General features: G+C 48.6%; 1 protein-coding gene across 5 annotated transcripts in view; it reads left to right on the top strand.

The window, feature by feature from the left end:
• Positions 1 to 6,073: 6,073 nt before the first annotated feature.
• SCNN1G (sodium channel epithelial 1 subunit gamma) overlaps positions 6,074 to 17,531 on the top strand; it is a 35,453-nt gene continuing 23,995 nt past the window's right edge. For 3 of the 5 annotated variants that reach the window (XR_014840588.1, XR_014840587.1, XR_014840589.1), the window contains exons 1-4: positions 6,074 to 6,182; positions 10,138 to 10,485; positions 13,437 to 13,746; positions 15,760 to 16,563. Coding sequence is in view for 1 of the 5 variants with exons in the window: in XM_003124543.5 (XP_003124591.1) it covers positions 10,169 to 10,485; positions 13,437 to 13,746; positions 15,760 to 15,950; positions 17,278 to 17,381 (922 nt within the window). In the remaining 4 variants the exon portion in view is untranslated. Of the gene's footprint in view, positions 6,183 to 10,137; positions 10,486 to 13,436; positions 13,747 to 15,759; positions 16,564 to 17,277; positions 17,382 to 17,531 lie in introns of all 5 variants that reach the window. The other 2 variants (XR_014840586.1, XM_003124543.5) reach the window with 1 other exon arrangement.

Here is a 17,531-nt window from a genome sequence, read left to right as displayed (position 1 = left end):
ATAAAGTGGTACCTCCTAAAAGCAAGAGAAGACAATATTTCACTGAGATAACTTATCAATTGCAAGTGCCAAAGAAGGCAAAATTGGGGAAATTATGGAAGACAAGTTGTTTCGCAACTCAGAATTTACTTTGATTTTGCTTTGGGGAAACACCCCCTCTCTCACTCTCAGACCATGTATTTTGCATCAAGATGATTTGAAATCTAAGCATATGATCCTAACCTAAGCCAATCCGTGCATTCATTATTTTAATCACAGCATTCAGTTAGAGATTGAGACATGCTTCAAGCAAGGTAATAAAGCTTAATTAGGATCATTCAGAACTAACCTTACAATCTATGCTGGAGCCACCAGTCCTTCTGGACTCAGTTATATACATGTAGGGGCTGGAGATAAAGCAATCTTATGATTGCAGTGGACAGAGAATGGCATGAACACTGAGAAAGTAGAACCAGGACTTAACAGCAGAGAAAAAAGGTCCTGGTGACATCGTTTGAATCCAGGTTTAGGCTAGGCTGAAACCAAACCCCTCAGTACAAGAAATAATTTTTTCCATGTTTAAACCTAAACTAGCTCAGAGTTGCTTGTTTCTGATACTTGCAAAATACAGAGTTCTACTTGGATAACAAGTCCTAGAAGCAGAATATTTTAGGTGATGTATGATAAAATGTAGAATTGAGGAGTTCCTGTCATGGCGCAGTGGAAACAAATCTGACTAGGAACCATGAGGTTGCAGGTTTGATCCCTGGCCTCGCTCAGTGGGTTAAGGATCTGGCATTGCTGTGGCTGTGGCATAGGCCAGTGGCTACAGCTCTGATTAGACCCCTAGCCTGGGAACTTCTATATGCCGTGGGTGCTGCCCTCAAAAGACCAAAAAAAAAAAAAAAGAAAAAAAAAAGTGTAGACTTGACAAAGGCCAAGTAATTTGGATAAAGGGCAGTGAAAACCCTTCTGACCTAGCTAGGAAGTTGGCCAGACTTTTCATCTGTTCACAAAAATGCTGGCTGAATTCCCTTTAAGGGAAGGTTTTCATCAGCTGTCTTGGGAAGCATGCTCTTCTGGAACCAATGGCCAAAGAGAAAAATGCTACAATTGGTGCTGAAAGTGGGGTTCCTACCAGAATCACAGGGCCACAGGATAGAGGAAGATCATTTTCCAAAGGAAACTGTGGGCTCTGTTGCCAGTAGAAAGTGGAATGGACGCCTCGTAGGCAGGAGAAACAGATTCCAGATTCCATCAAGCACTCTCCTGTGACAGTTCTTTTTTTTTAGGGCCATACCCATGGCACATGGAAGTTCCCAGGCTAGGGGTTGAATCAGAGCTATTGCTGCTGGCCTACACAGCAACTCTGGATCCAAGCTGCATCTGCGACCTATACCACAGGTTGCTCATGGCAACACTGGATCCTCAACCCACTGGGCAAGGCTAGGGATCGAACCTGCCTCCTCATGGATACTAGCTGGATTCATTTCCACTGCACCGCAACAGGAACTGCTGTTGTCTTTGTTGTGTTTTCTATAAGGCCACATCATCATAGGTAATCTTGAGCCTTAGAGAATCTGATTAATAAAAGAATGTTTCTGGAGTTCCCTGGTGGGTTAAGGATCCAGTGTTGTCACTGCTGTGGCTCAGGCCACAGCTGTGGTGCAGCTATGGTGTAGGTTTCAGTCTCTGACCTCAGGAAATTCCACATGCCATGAGTGCAGCCAAAAAATAATAATAATAATAACAGGATGCTTCTTGCACTAGAAAATGATACTAACTTTTGTCAGAAGCACTTGTGTCCCTTGGAGGAAAAACGTGTCCCAGAAAATGAATGTAACCAAATTTGCATTTCTCTAATAGTACAACAATTAATGCTATTGCCCCAAGGTAAGTCTATATGCAGAAATAGTATCCAGGTCATTGGGAACCAAGGTCTGATTAAGAACTAAGAATGACAGATTTCACTGCATATTTAGCATCCTTACATTTTTTGTAATTATTTCTTCATTCGTCCATCTAGCCAACTATTTCGTGAGCTCTTTTGTGTATAAGCATCTGGTCTTCTTATTTTGGTAAATCTGAGGCCTCGCACTTGAATATAATAAAATCAGATTTAGAATACATCAAAAATGAATAAATAATATTTTCAATACCAGACACTCTAAGGAATGTTTATAATTGTAAAACATTATTATTATTATTATGGTCTTTTTGCCTTTTCTAGAGCCGCTCCCACGCCATATGGAGGTTCCCAGGCCAGGGGTCTCATCAGAACTGTAGCTGCCGGCCTACACCAGAGCCACAGCAACGCGGGATCTGAGCCTCGTCTGCAACCTACACCACAGCTCACGGCAACACGGGATCCTTAACCCACTGAGCGAGGCCAGGGATCGAACCCTCAACCTCATGGTTCTTAGTCGGATTTGTTAACCACTGAGCCATGACAGGAACTCCAGTAAAACTTATTAAATATAATTAAATAATAATTGATAGCCAAAAAAAAAATCAAAAGAAATAAGAACGATCTTCTCTCGTGCTACCACCTCTCGTGAATTTAGCAAGTTGTGGAAGAGGGTCCTCCCTGGTGTCATCAGGCATGGAAAAATGTTCTCCAGAAAGTTTGCAGATCCTGCATCTGGGATTGGGTATGGAATACACTTACTTTGGAGTTCCCGTCGTGGCTCAGTGGAAACGAATCTGACTAGCATCCATGAGGATGCAGGTTCAATCCCTGGCCTTGCTCAGTGGGTTAAGGATCTGGCATTGCTGTGGCTGTGGCTGTGGCCAGCAGCTACAGCTCCAATTTGACCCCTATCCTGGGAACCTCCCTATGCCACAGGTGCAGCCCTAAAAAGACCAAAAAAAAAAAAAAGTGAAATACATTTACTTTAAGGAGTAGAAGATGGTCCACCCCATACAAGCAGATTGCTGATTAGGACACTTGATTTCCAGTGAGAGGAACTGAACTCACAGTAGCAAACCTACTGGGTCACATGACTGAAAAAACCCAGGAGGTAGACCCAGCTTTAAGCCTGCATCCAGAGACTCACATTTTCTCATCAGGGCTGGACCCTTCTCCATTTCTATGCCTGTAGTCCAATGATGACAGAGATGTTTCAGAGATAACATCACTCTGTACCAAAGATATTTTTGACAGCTTTGATCGACCATGCCTTATGCAAGCACCTTGACAGGCTTGCTGCCCCATGGCCTTGGAAGTGAGGGGTGTTTCTCCATCTCAGCTCTTCCAAGGACTTTTGTCATGCTTCATGTGGGACCTGGAAGGATGAGGGCTGGTCCCACTCACAGTGATTTTCATGCAGCTTTGTGGATAAGTGTATAGGCTTTGTATTCTACAGAGTGGACTTGGATGCAAAGCTAGGCTCTCCCGCATACTTACCAATGGTAAACATAAGCTTTCTGCGTCTCAGCCTCCTCATCTGTAAAACTGGGGTAAGAATAACTCAGTAACCAGAGGCAAGGATGGCACAGTGGAAAAACGAACGTCAGAAGTGAATTTGTGGAAGAAAACAGATGCAAAAGAGCACACACTGTGTGACCCCCTGTATGTGAAGTTTAAGAACCAAGAGAGTGAATCTATTGGGGAGTTCCCGTTGTGGCTCAGTGGGAATGAATCTGAGGCAGGTTCCATCTCTGGCCTCGCTCAGTGGGTTAAGGATCCGGCGTTGCCGTGAGCTGTGGTATAGGTCGCAGACATGGCTCAGATCTGGCATGGCTGTGGTTGTGGCCTGGACCAGTGGCTACAGCTCCAACTCAACTAGCCTGGGAACCTCCATGTGCCATGGGTATGGCCCTAAAAGGACAAAAGACCAAAAAAAAAAAAAAAAAAGTGAATATTGTTGCATTGGCAATGGTGATTACCTATTTGGGAAATGAGTTAAAAAGGGGCTGAGGGAACTTTCTGGAGCAATGATCCACATGTTGATTAGGCGGATGGGTACAGAGTGTGTACATTTACCAAAACTCATGGAACCCTAAAATCTGTGCATTTCACTGTACATAAATTTTAATTGGATTTTAAAAAATAAGCCAATCCTGCCTAAATTCACTATATCCTACAGTAACATAGAAGTGATTTTAAGCCTTATCCTTGGAGTTCCCGTCATGGCTCAGTGGTTAATGAATCCGACTAGGAACCATGAGGTTGCGGGTTTGATCCCTGGCCTTGCTCAGTGGGTGAAGGATCCACCGTTGCCCTGAGCTGTGGTGTGGGTCGCAGACGCGGCTTGGACCCCAAGTTGCTGTGGCTCTGGCGTAAGCCAGAGGCTATAGCTCCAATTCGACCCCTAGCCTGGGAACCTCCATATGCCGCAGGCGTGGCTGTAGAAAAAGGCAAAAAGACACACACACACACACACACACACACACACAGTCTTATCCTTGACTTCAGCTAGCTAGATATCTTGCAAAAACAGTCTTACTTTTATGGCACAGGTGATAAAAACATTTACATACGCATACACACATATAAATATATGTATTTATATATATACATATAAAACAAAAAAACTTAAAGAAGTAAAATTCACTTCAAACCTACCCCAAGAGATAATAACCTCTTTTTAAACCTTTGGATATACAGTCTACTACTCTATGTATTGTTTTGCATCCTACCATTTTCTCTTAACTGTTAGTTTTTTGTGTCAATTAAACTGGGTAAGTACATTGACAGAAGAAAATACACTAGTAGGACTTTAACCCCCAGGAAATAATCAGCTGTACATGAAGCTATCTTACAGAAAATTTATATTAGTGAAAAATTAGAGGCAATCTTAATATATATTAATAGATCGATTAAATAAGTTAGGTCCATTTAGTTATTGGCAAGGAAAGTTACACTCAGTATATCGTGAGGTGAAACGTCTGGTTTTATTTTACACTGAGACTCTAACTGTAGTGTATTGTCATTCAAACAAAGTTAAAGAACAGTGTGTATATCATTATATGCATATATCATTATATCATTATATGTACATATCATTATAATAACCCCCAAGCTTATTTTGTGGGGGTTGCAGATTATGGAAAGGCTTCCATTTCTCTCTCTCTCTTTTAAATTTAGGGGCATATGGAAGTTCCCAGGCTAGAGGTATGCTGGCCTACACCACAGCAGCAGCAATGTCAGATCCAGCTGTGTCTTGAGACCTATACCGCAGCTCACTGCAGTGCGGGATCGTTCACCCACCAAAGGAGGCCAGGGGTTGAACCCACATGCTCCTGGATTCTAGCCTGGTTCGTTTCCACTGAGCCACAACAGGAACTCCCTCCATTTTTCTCTTTATCTTTGAATTCTTTACTAGAAGTATGCATTGTTAGGAAAAAAAAAAAAAAAGTTGAGATTTTAAAAGAGGGTTTTCTTCAAATTGCCCTCTCGAAATTCTGAACCTGTTTCCACTCACCTAGGAAAGTAATGCTTGCTACTCATGTTGTGGTCCTTGGACAAGCATCAAAGGCATCACCAGAGAAATCCAAATTCCCAAGCCCCACCCCACTCACCCCTAGTGAATTAGGATCTGTATTTGAATGCGATTAGCAAGTGAAAGTCTGAGACGCTCCGAGCGGGACTGACCAGCTTCTCCTCTCTGCTCCTGTTCCTTCCCTACTCAGGGGGAACTGTGACAGAGGTGTCCCTCTGGTCCCTCCCAGGAGCAATTTTCTGAGCTCATTTCTTGTAAGATGTTAGCGTGAGTTCCTATAAAAAGGCGGCTAAGGGACTAAAGGATGAGTGCCCTCCCCCCCTGGTGGGCACTGAAGAAGCCCCAGGCTCCTGCCAGGTCAGGAAGAAGTCAAGGACTGGAGGCGGGGTGGGATCGCTCTGGGCACAAGACCCAGCTGGAAGGCAGGGTGGGAGGTGGCCTCAGGGCGGCAGCAGCCACTGCGCGTTGCCACCTGAAAACCCAGCGCCGGACCGGCTGAGACGCAAAGCGGCCTCTGGCTGGCAGGGGGCGCTGCCGAATCGTGGCTGGCTCGGGGCTGCCACGCGTCCTCCGCCGCAGGGGGAAAGACACCTGGGCAGGTGGGGGCGGGGCCTGAGGGGGCAGGACTCCAGGGGCGGGGCCCAACTCACAAGAGCCTTGGCCGCTGGGGCTGCGGGATGCTCGCGCTGTACCAGCAGCAGAACGGCGCGGACGCGGATCGCTCGCCCGCCAGCGGTGGACCCTTCGGAACTGAGTGAGGTGAGCCCAGCCGGGTCGGGTGGCACCAGGTCTGGGGATTCAGGCACCGGAACGGCCGCGGAGCTCTTGGGCTTCCCAGACGCTGTGGTCGGCGGCCGGGCGGGCCTCAGCCCGGGGCTGCCTTCCAGTACCTGGGATGCTGGGACGCTTTCCTAAGTCCATCCGCTCGCGATCTCTGCCGTCTGCCCCATTCCGTGGCCCGGGACGCAGGGCCGGGGCAAGAGGAGTGTCTGAGTTACTTAGAAAGCAGGTTCGGAGGCCGGCGCCGCACCCCGCCTCGCCTCTCCGCCCAGCACCTGCTCAGTCCCCTCCTGGCCTTGGTGAGACGCGTGAACCTGATCGCGATCGCTCCTTTTCCTCCCTGGAATGTCTTCTCTGGGGTGACTGTAGTTGCGGAAAAAGCAAACACTTGAAGCGAGTCGGTTGGGTTCCCTCCAGCGCCTTCAGCCGGGGCTGCCCTGAGGCAGATGTGGCTTCTGCCGCAGCGCTGCACCCGGTCTGTCGCTCTGCGCGGGGAGGGCAGGAGCTGCAGAGTCGCCCGGGAGCTCGAGACGGCGGCTGGTGTTCCCTCACTTGAAGTTTGGGGGGGGGGGTTGAGGTCAGGAATGGGCGAGAGGGGTGCAGTAGAGAATCGTGAGGGACCCCAGCGTTCCAGAGTTTTCCTTTTAATCCTTCCCGTATGGCCTTAGGCAAGTTGCCTAAATTCTGGGCCTCAGTTTTCTCTTCTGTGAAATGGGGATAGTACCAGTACTTCGTATAATGACGGTGAGGTTAAATCAGGTGCTGTGTGAAAAGAGCTGAGTAGGAAGCCTGGGTAGCTTAAGGGATCAATAAGCAATAGCTGCTACTATTTGTTGTTCTTGCTGTTGTCATTATTATTATTGCCATTATCGTTACTATTATTTGAGGAGAAATTTGTAGTTAAAGGCATGGACTCCTGGCTTCACATGCCACCTCGGCCACTTTCTAGGGTGACCTTGGGCAAGCTACTTAACCGCTCAAGGTCTCAGGTTCATTTGTATAATGGAGGAAATTATAGGGCCTATCTCAAAAGGTTGTAGTGGAAATTAAATAAGTTAATACCTGTAAAATGCTTAGAAGAGTGAGTGCTGAGTGACAGCTACTAATTCACAAAGGCATCACATTTACTGGAGCAGCATAACCTAAAAGTAGTTACAGCCTGGCTTTGCTTAGACATTGAAATATTATTTGTGTGAACATGTCTATGTTTCGTGAAGCACCAGATAGGTTCTGCCTTCATTCACCTGTGATTTCACTGACCCTGGTGGCTGATCCATGGGGGTCAAGGTCAGTCCTGGGGAAGGGGCTGATGAGGCAGAGGGACCCCAGGAGCTGTCTTCAGTGAGAACATGGAAGGTTTGATGACAGAAGCTTCCAGAATCATGGTTTCTTTTGAACATTCACAGGGAACAAAATCTTCCCTGGGTTCAGTTTTATTTGATAGGAAATTGCACCCAGACCTATTTCTAAAACAAACTCCTGCTAATTTTTTGCTTTGGGATTGTAGTGAGAGAATTGGAGATGGGGCAATCTTTTAAATGATAGAGCACAATAAATGTCATTGCTTTTGTCTATAAGAGATTCATAGCATAATTTTGAGGGTCAGAGATCCCAGCAAACTCAGATACATCTGCAGAGGGTTACAGTGGTCTGGCTGCCTCTGGGTGTCTCATCTGCCCCCACAGCATTCTACATCCTTGCCCTCCTAAACCTGAAACCCACCAGCACCTTGAACTTGACAGTCTCCCAGCTTTGCCCCCAGCTCCTGATTTTGAACAATATCCCATGGGCTCAGGGTGGAGAAAAAGTAACTCCTCAAGCCCAGAATCCTGCCTAAAGAACGTGATGGGGCAACCTCAAGTCTTTGTCCCAGCATCCATCCCCCACCCCCGGGGAATGTGGGACCACCCTATATATTCTACTCCAGATTAGGGTGTAGCCTAATTTGCCTCTGTCACCTAGGGTAGGCATAGGAGGCAGAGTTCCCGTATCTCCCACTCTGAAAGAGTGTTGAGAAGTGGTCACATCACCTACTCAGAGTTTGGAAATTAAGTCTCTCAGGATCCCGTCTTTTCCCACCTCCCTTTGGTCCCAGGGATGCTTAATTAACTGTCTTGGGGAGTTGGCAGCACCCAGTGCAATACCAGACCCCTCGTGGTGATAAAGGCTGCATGGTTCCAGACCAGTGCCTCCACTTCCTAGCTGTCTAATTTTGCACAAGTTACTCCACCTCTCTGAGCTCATTTTCCTCCTCTGTAACATGGAGATGATAATAGTATGACTACCTTCTGGGGTTATTGAAACAGGAACTGAAATATATATATAGAGAGATTATATATATTTGGAGGGAGCTATGCATTATATATGAAGAGAAAGACTGCATATATTTATGAGTCTAATGAGACTATATATGATTTTAGTTCATTTCTTTTTTTTGGTCTTTTCTTGGGGTTTTTAGTTCATTTCTTAAAAGATCAGGAGTTCAGTTTCAGGAGTTCCCGTTGTGGCTCAGTGGTTAACGAATCTGATTAGGAACCATGAGGTTTCAGATTCCATCCCTGGCCTTGCTCAGTGGGTTAAGGATTCGGCGTTGCCGTGAGCTGTGGTGTAGGTCGCAGATGAGGCTCGGATCTGACGTTGCTGTGGCTGTGGTGTAGGCCGGGAGCTGCAGCTCCGATTGGACCCCTAGCCTGGGACCCTCCATATGCTGTGGGTACAGCCCTAGAAAAGACCAAAAAAAAATAAAAGATCATTGTTTCACATTGTAAAGTTTCTATGATACAGATGCGTCATGTATATTGATGAATGTGGTAATTTGCTTTCCAGCACTCTTCCCCAGATAAAGCTGTTATTAAATCAAAAAGAGTATTCTCCAAATTAGTGGGTATCTTAGAATCAAGGAAATATGGCACAGAGCCTGGCAAATATTCATCGGCCAGTATTTCCAGGCTATTATTATTAGGTGCTCTAGAAACACTAAGGGCTTGGAGCTCCCATTGTGGCTCAGCGGAAACAAATCTGACTAGCATCCATGAGAATGCAGGCTCAATCCCTGGCTCCACACAGTGGGTTGAGGATCCAGCCTTGCCATGAGCTGTGGCGTAGGTTGCAGATGTCGCTTGGATCTGGCGTGGCTGTGCCTGTGGTGTAGGCCAGCAGCTACAGCTCCAATTCAACTCCTAGCCTGGGAACCTCCATATGCTGCAGGGATGGCCCTAAAAAGCCAAAAAAAAAAAAAAAAAAAAAAGAAAAGAAAAGAAGAGAAAAAGAAAGAAAAGAAACACTAAGGACTTGACTGGAAACAATAAGTGAAACAGAAATGAAACAGAAACACTCTATGTGCAACAAAGCAGCTGAGAAAAGGCTGGGAAGGCTGGGCTGGGAAGGGACTGAACATGATCTAGGGTGGCTGCTCGGAAATTCTCTTGGCAAATTTTATCTGTTAGAACTGATTTGCATGGTGCTTGCTCTGTGCCAGACGCCGAGCTAGGCACCAGGGGGCAGGACGAGATAGGAATGCTGCCCTTGAGGAGGGCAGGCTCCTGGAGGAGGTAAAAGCAGACCCAGGCAGCGATACTCTCATCGCAGTGGAGCTGATTTGAGGCATGTGGAGGCTGGTAAGGATGGGGTTGCTTAGCGACTCCTGCTCCAAGCACCTGGGGGGGGAAGGTCCTTCTAGCCCGTCCAGTGGTTCACAGGTTAAGCCTCACCCGGTGTCGCCTGGGGGCCACAAGAGAAGGAGGCAGCTCTCTTTGGCAGCTGCGGTGGCCCAAAGCAAATATCCTGGAGCCAGGGCCAAAACCTCAGAAAGCAAACTGTCCAGCCCACAGAGAGAAGGAGGAAGGCACCCTCTGAGGGCACGGGGGCTGATGTTTCCCAGCGCCCCGCTTCTGGGCTGTGCCGGCTCACCTGCGTTTCTTCTCTGCCCTTCCAGCCTACCTGCCCCGTCACGTACACTCCCCGCCATGGCTCCTGGAGAGAAGATCAAAGCCAAAATCAAGAAGAATCTGCCCGTGACGGGACCCCAGGCGCCCACTATCAAGGAGCTGATGCAGTGGTACTGTCTCAACACCAACACGCACGGCTGCCGGCGCATCGTGGTGTCGCGTGGTCGGCTCCGGCGCCTGCTCTGGATTCTGTTCACCCTGACAGCCGTGGCCCTCATTTTCTGGCAGTGTGCCCTCCTCATCTTATCCTTCTACACGGTCTCCGTCTCCATCAAGGTCCACTTCCAGAAGCTAGATTTTCCCGCCGTCACCATCTGCAACATCAATCCTTACAAGTAAGAGGCAGGAGCGGGGATGGGGGGGGGGGGGGGGCGTGCCCCCTCCAGGTGCTGCTATCCCTCCGGAAGGTGGCATTCTCCTCCATGACACATGCTTTTTATTTTTATTTTATTTTATTTGTCTTTTTGCCTTTTCTAGAGCCGCTCCCGCAGCATATGGAGGTTCCCAGGCTAGCGGTCTCATCGGAGCTGTAGCCTCTGGCCTACGCATCAGCCATAGCAACGCGGGATCCGAGCCGCGTCTGCGACCTACACCACAGCTCAAGGCAACACCGGATCCTGAACCCACTGAGCGAGGCCAGGGATGGAACCCACAACCTCATGGTTCCTCGACGGATTCGTTAACCACTACGCCACGACAGGAACTCCCGACACATGCTGTTTAGAAATGTGAACTCGGCAGCGCCCGTCATGGTTCAGTGGTAACGAAACACAGCTAGGATCCATGAAGATGCAGGTTCAGTCCCTAGCCTCACTCAGTGGGTTAAGGATCCTGAGTTGCTGTGGCTGTGGGCTAGGCCAGCAGCTGCCGCTCTGATTGGACCTCTAGCCTGGGAACTTCCATGTGGCACAGGTACGACCCTAAAAAGACAAAGAAAAAGAAATTTGCATTTGTTGCCAACGTTGATAAACTACCCTCTCCCAGGCGTTAAATCTGTACCAAGTTTTCAGTCCATTGGAAGAGGATGGGCCAGCACAGGGAAAACAGGAGAGGGAGGCTGTTAAGGATCACTTTTGCTTGGAGGTTGAGCCTGCAATGAACGAGCCCAGCCCCTGGACACACACGCCCGCACGCATGCGCGCATACACACAAGAGCGCATGCGCACAGCTTAGCCATTTTCCCTGAGCGGTGCAAGTTTACACCCTCACTCTCCCCTGAATGTGAGCCGGAAGCTGACTCAGACATGACACCTAGGTGACTTCTGGAAGCATCGCGGCTGCCCCAAACCTTCATTTGAGTTAACCCAGCCCCATTAATGGAGATCACGAGGCTCTGGGCGGGATCAGCCCTTGGCGCTGCCCACGGGCTGCTGCAGGACCTGTTCTAAACGGGTCACTGCAGTCCTCAGGATTATTGAAAACTGATCTGTGAGGCAGGTGAGCATCTGGCAGAATTTGTCAGAGTGGGGGTGGGGGTGGGGGTGAGGAGAGCAGGAGAGGAAGTCTATCGAAGGGAATTGACTGGCCCAGGCGTCAGGGACTTGATGGCAAATTTCAAGAGCAAAATTGGGTCTAAGCTCATCCTCCACCTCAAAGTCTTTCCTTCCTTCCTTCCCTCCTCCCTTTTTTCTTTCCTTCTTTCTTTCTTTCTTTTTTTTTTTTTTTTTTTTTTTTAGGGCTACACCTGTGGCATATGGAGGTTCTCAGGCTAGGGGTCTAATCGGGGCTACAGCTGCTGGTCCAGGATCCGAGCTGCGTCTGTGACCCACACCACAGCTCACAGCAACTCCAGATCCTTAACCCACTGAGCGAGGCCAGGGATCGAACCTGCAACCTCATGGTTCCTAGTCGGATTCATTTCCGCTGTACCACGATGGGAACTCCATCTTTTTTTTTTTCTTTTCTTTCCCCTCCTTCCTTCCTTTCCTTCTTTCTCTCTCTGATTCTTTCTTTCTCCCTCCCTCCCTTCTCCTACCCTCCACCCCCACCCCTACCCCCACCTTTCTTCCTTCCATCAATTGTTTGTCCCATCATCTTTTTTACTCAGCAGCTGCAAATGGTCCTTCACTGTGCTAGGTTCTGGGGCATGGAAGTGAATGACCCACACAGTCCTTGTCCTAGTGCAGCTGATGCTGTCGTAGAGGAATGAAATATTAACATATATAGTTACACTAATGACATTAAGAATAGTGACCATTTAACTACATGCACACAGAGAGATAGAATAAACTCACTGACTCTTGCCAATAACCCCATTTTACAGATGGGAAAAGGGAGGCACAGAAAGGTTATGGTTTGTCCAAGATCACACATCCAAGAATGAGAATGGGGAGCTGGAACTCGGGTAGTTTGACTAGAATTTCTATGCTCAGTCGCCATGCTGTGTGACCTATGCTCTGAGCAAGGGGGGGAGAGAGTTAGAAGAGGTTTTTGTTTGTTTGTTTTTTTCCAGGGCCACTCCTGTGGCATGTGGAGGTTCTAGGGCTAGGGGTTGAATCAGAGCCGTAGCTGCTGGCCTATGCCACAGCTGCAGGATCTGAGCCGCATCTGTGACCCACAACAACAGCTCATGGCAACACTGGATCCTTAACCCACTAAGCGAGGCCAGGGATCAAACCTGCATCCTCATGGATGCTCGTCAGGTTCATTAACTGCTGAGTTACAAAGGGAACTCCCGAGAATGGAAAGAGTCAAGAGGGAGGCCAGGACCATCTGGTAGGGTGAGAATTAAAAGACGGTGAAAAAGATGCAGTCAACTCGTGGCTCCTTCTTCTGTGTTCTTGGCGGTTGTCGAGGGAACACCTATACCTCTTCCCGCCCAGCACCAACTGGAGGAGAGTTTGCGGGCTGGGGCAGGGGCACTGGGCAGAGACATAGCCTGTGCCACCCCACCCCCCCGCCCCCTGGGGAGACTCCCAGTTAGCAGTTACTTACTTGCCTTCCCTGTGGCTGGTTTATGGGAGGCAGCTGACAGTCACCACTCCAGAAATGCTGGTTGGGGCCAACTCATCAACACACCCCGAGAACAAGCAGACAGTGGTGGCAAAGGTGAAGCTGCAGGAAGTCACACAAGGGTCACAGGGATCCTGTCCCCATTTACTTGAGCCAGTGGTCACACTGGATGGGGCAAATCGTAAAAGACTTTGTCTTTTGGGCCAAGGGGGCTGGGGTAGTGGGCACAGGTGGACACGCTTTGATGCAGTGTGGCACAAACAAGTGCCAGCCTTCTGGCAGAGGGGTTTCCCCATCCCTGACCCCCCATCCCGACCCCTTCCCACCTTGGCAGGTATAGTGCTGTGCGGGACCTTCTAGCAGAGCTGGAGCAAGAGACCAGAGGGGCCTTGAAGACCCTGTATGGCTTTTCAGAGATCACGTCGAGGAAACGCCGAGAGGCTGAGTCCCAGAATTCAGCCTGGGAGGGCACAGGGTCCAAATTCCTCAACCTGATCCCCCTGCTGGTCTTCAATCAAGGTGAGACGGGCAAGGCCAGGGATTTCCTCACCGGACGGAAGCGGAAAGTCAGCGGGAGCATCATTCACAAGGCCTCAGACGTCATGCATGTCCACGATTCCAAGGAGGTGGTGGGATTCCAGCTGGTGAGCTGCACATCCTCCAGGCTTTGGGGCACGGGGTCGGCTGGAGATAGTGTGTCAGGAAGGTCACTCCTTTGCTGTTAGCTCTGTGATCACAGGAAGACACGCACTCAGTTAGGGTGAATTGGCTGCAAACAACGGAAACTTGACCCAGACAATCTTTTTTTTTTGCTTTTTTTTTTTTTAGGGCCACACCTGCAGCATATGGAGGTTCCCAGGCTAGGGGTCGAATCAGAGCTATAGCTGCTGGCCTACACCACAGCCACAGCCACAGCAGGATCCAAGCCACATCTGTGACCTACACCACAGCTCATGGCAACACTGGATCCTTAACCCACTGAGCGAGGCCAGGGATCAAATCCACATCCTCATGGATCCAGTCAGGTTCATTAACCGCTGAGCCATGAAGGGAACTCCCAACCCAGGCAAGCTTAAGCAGATAATAATGTCTTAGAAGGTGACCAGTAGCTCTTGGAGGCCTCTCAAAGGACAGAAATTAGGGAAGATCCAGGGATCCTGACGGCAATAGATGGTGGAAAGTCATTTCAAATACCGCTCCTGGATTGAAGAAGCTTCAACTATTTTCAGTCTTTTTGTTAATACAGCCATAAAGATGGGTTCAAGCCCCATGTGGGGAACTATCGGATTGGCCAAGTTTGGGTCACCTGGTGGCTCACGGAGAGTGGCGTATCTTGATGGACAGTCTCATCCCACTCTATCCAAAGGGGGAAAGGAAATTCTACCAAAGCAAAGTTGGTGTGCAGAAAGGAAGAAAGAAAGGAAGGAAGAAAATAGATAAAGAGCAGAAAGACCCAGTATTCCCAGGAGTATGTGCCTTTGTGTGGTGCTATAGCTGGATTTCTCATCTCTCCTCCTTGGTCCCATTTAATGCACTCTGAAGAAGCAGCCATTCACCAAAAATGAATTTCCTTGCCTTCCTGGCCAAACTCCATCATCATCCTCCTCTCCATGCCCCAGCCACCTCCGTGGGATGAGCGCTACCTGTTATAGTCTTGGTTGCTGATTCTAAGACCTCATGGCTCCAGTCACAAATCCTAGAGGGAAAAAAGTGGCCCTTTCTCTAAATCTTTGAGCCGTTTCAAAGTCTTTCTTTCCCCTAAGGTTCTCCTTGCTAACAAAATCAATCTTTTTTTTTTTTTTTTTTTTTTTTTTTTTTTGTCTTTTCGTCTTTTTGCCATTTCTTGGGCCGCTCCCGCAGCATATGGAGTTTCCCAGGCTAGGGGTCTAATTGGAGCTGTAGCCGCCTGCCTACACCACAGCCACAGCAACGCCGGATCCGAGCTGCATCTGCAACCTACACCACAGCTCATGGCAATGCCGGATCGTTGACCCACTGAGCAAGGGCAGGGATCGAACCCGCAACCTCATGGTTCCTAGTCGGATTCGTTAACCACTGCACCACGATGGGAACTCCACAAAAATCAATCTTTGATATCCATCTTTCAGGAAAGTTTTAAAGCCCTGTGTGATGAGACCCTCTGGAATATACTACCATTTCCCTATAAAACTCATTATTATTTATTTTAAATGCTGGTCCTCCCAATGCTGGTTCTTCACGAGGTGGAGAAGGATGGTATTTTGATGAAATAATGGATAAGGGATGCCTTGCCCAAGAGAAGTCATGGCAGAGTCGGGCTCAAATCTAGATTTCTGCAGGGTTGATCCAACAGGAAATGGTGATGGTTGTGGGGGAACTCAGGAGCCATGATCCGCCAAAGCCTGGATGTCTGGGGAACCCGAAGAAGCTCGTTTTGCTTCTTGTCTGGTAGGGAGTCATGACAGTGAGGCTCTGGGTCGTTCCTCACTCAGCCGCTTCTTGGTCCTCGAGGCTGGAGGATGATGCGTCCCAGGCCTCAGAAGTGAGAAAAAGCTCCAGGTATCCCTCCTGTCCCCCCGAGTATGTGATCCAGGGTCTCAGATCCTTGTCCTTACAGTCTTCCTGAAGGCCACTGGTAGGGCTGATGGCTTCATCCTGGTGTCTCCTCCCATTTGCAGTGTGCAAATGACACATCCAACTGTGCGGTCTACACCTTCAGCTCGGGGGTCAATGCCATCCAGGAGTGGTACAAGCTGCACTACATGAACATCATGGCCCAGGTGCCTCTGGAAAAGAAAATCAACATGAGCTACTCTGCCGAGGAGCTGCTAGTTACCTGCTTCTTTGATGGGGTGTCCTGCGATGCCAGGTCAGTAGTGGAAGGCTGTTCTCTCAGCTCCAAGGAGCTGGGCCCCTTGCATGCACCTGCAGCTCTGCTAGAGGACATGGGAGCGACTCTGCCTTTTGGAAAATGTCTTACACGGGCACTGGACTCTAGAGTCAGTGGGGAAGGTGGAGGTGAATTCAGGGGAATATCCTGAAACATTAAATTACTCATAAAACCAGAGTAGTGGATGGTATACATATAACTTTGTGTATTACTATCGTGCATACCAATGATTGAGAACAGAGGAAGGGAAGAAAGAAGGAAGGAAAAAAAGGGAGGGCGGAAGGCAGGAAGGAAAGAGGAAGGGAGGGAGAGAGGGACAAAGGGTCTGTGTACAAACGTATGAACTTTCAGGTCTTTCCACCTTTAAGATAACACTCAGATTCCTGGTGCTGGCTGGGCAGTCATGGGACATTCTAAAGTGTTCCTGCTCATCTGAAGGGCTTTCTTCATTCCTTTGGAATACTAAGGCTTGTGGAGTTCCCATTGTGGCTCAGCAGAAGTGAATTTGACTAGGATCCATGAGGACGCCGGTTCAATCCCTGGCCTCGCTGAGTGGGTTAAGGATCTGGCATTGCCATGAGCTGTGGTGTAGGTCACAGAAGCGGCTTGGATCCTGAGTTGCTGTGGCTGTGGTGTAGGCCAACAGCTGCAGCTCTGATTTGACCTCTAGCTTGGGAACTTCCCCGTGCAGTAGGTGTGGCCCTACAAGCAAAAAATTAAAAATTAAAACAATAAAATACTAAGCCTTTCTATAAGTTAGTTGATATATTGATCCTTGCGAACACTGAATGATTAGAATCATGTGTACCTGAAAGGTGGATTTTAAAGTCAGTATAAGGACACGTATGCTGTGATTCCTTGTCTGGGGATCACTTACCAGGAACTGTAAATGGAAAAATGTCAAGTGATGGTGGAGCAATTCAAGAGTAGAGGAATTTGAGGCAGATTTATGGCTACAAGGCGCGCCAATAAATATCAGGACGGAGAAGGAGGCGAGAGGATCAAAAGAGGGGACAGCAGGAGAGCGTAGTTCCCCATCAACATGTGTTAACTGGGTGGGGGGCTTCGGTCATTCATCAGAGGCAAGATGGGTGAAGCAAGTCCTGTTTATCATCCGTGGTCCACAGAAGAGAGACGGTCCATCAGCACTGCCCATCCAGACTTCAGCTCAAGTGCATGACGGGAGATTCCCGCTCAGGTGCATGACGGGAGATTCCTGCTCAGGTGCATGACGGGAGATTCCCGCTCAGGTGCATGACGGGACATTTCTCCACAGCCTTTTCTGACTGGTATCCTTCCGCCCTAGGAACTTCACGCTTTTCCACCACCCAATGTATGGGAATTGCTACACGTTCAACAATAGAGAAAATGAGACCACTCTCAGCACCTCCATGGGGGGCAGTGAATATGGTAAGGCTCCCAGGCTAGGGGATGCTTTGGACAAAGCAAATGGAACCTCCTTGGGGGCAAGGGTTTCACTTGGGGAAACGACTCTATTTTAAGCTTGTAGCTGGAGTGAGTAAGACTGGGCAGGCCCCCTTCCAGATGGACTTAAATCCG

This window comes from Sus scrofa, chromosome 3, assembly GCF_054392235.1.
Source record: "Sus scrofa isolate SSC_HxYL_T2T_F1_AM1 chromosome 3, Sscrofa_HxYL_maternal_Yorkshire_Landrace_v2.0, whole genome shotgun sequence".
In the NCBI taxonomy this organism is placed as follows: Eukaryota; Metazoa; Chordata; class Mammalia; order Artiodactyla; family Suidae; genus Sus; species Sus scrofa.
This window is presented reverse-complemented; position numbering and strand designations above follow the sequence as displayed.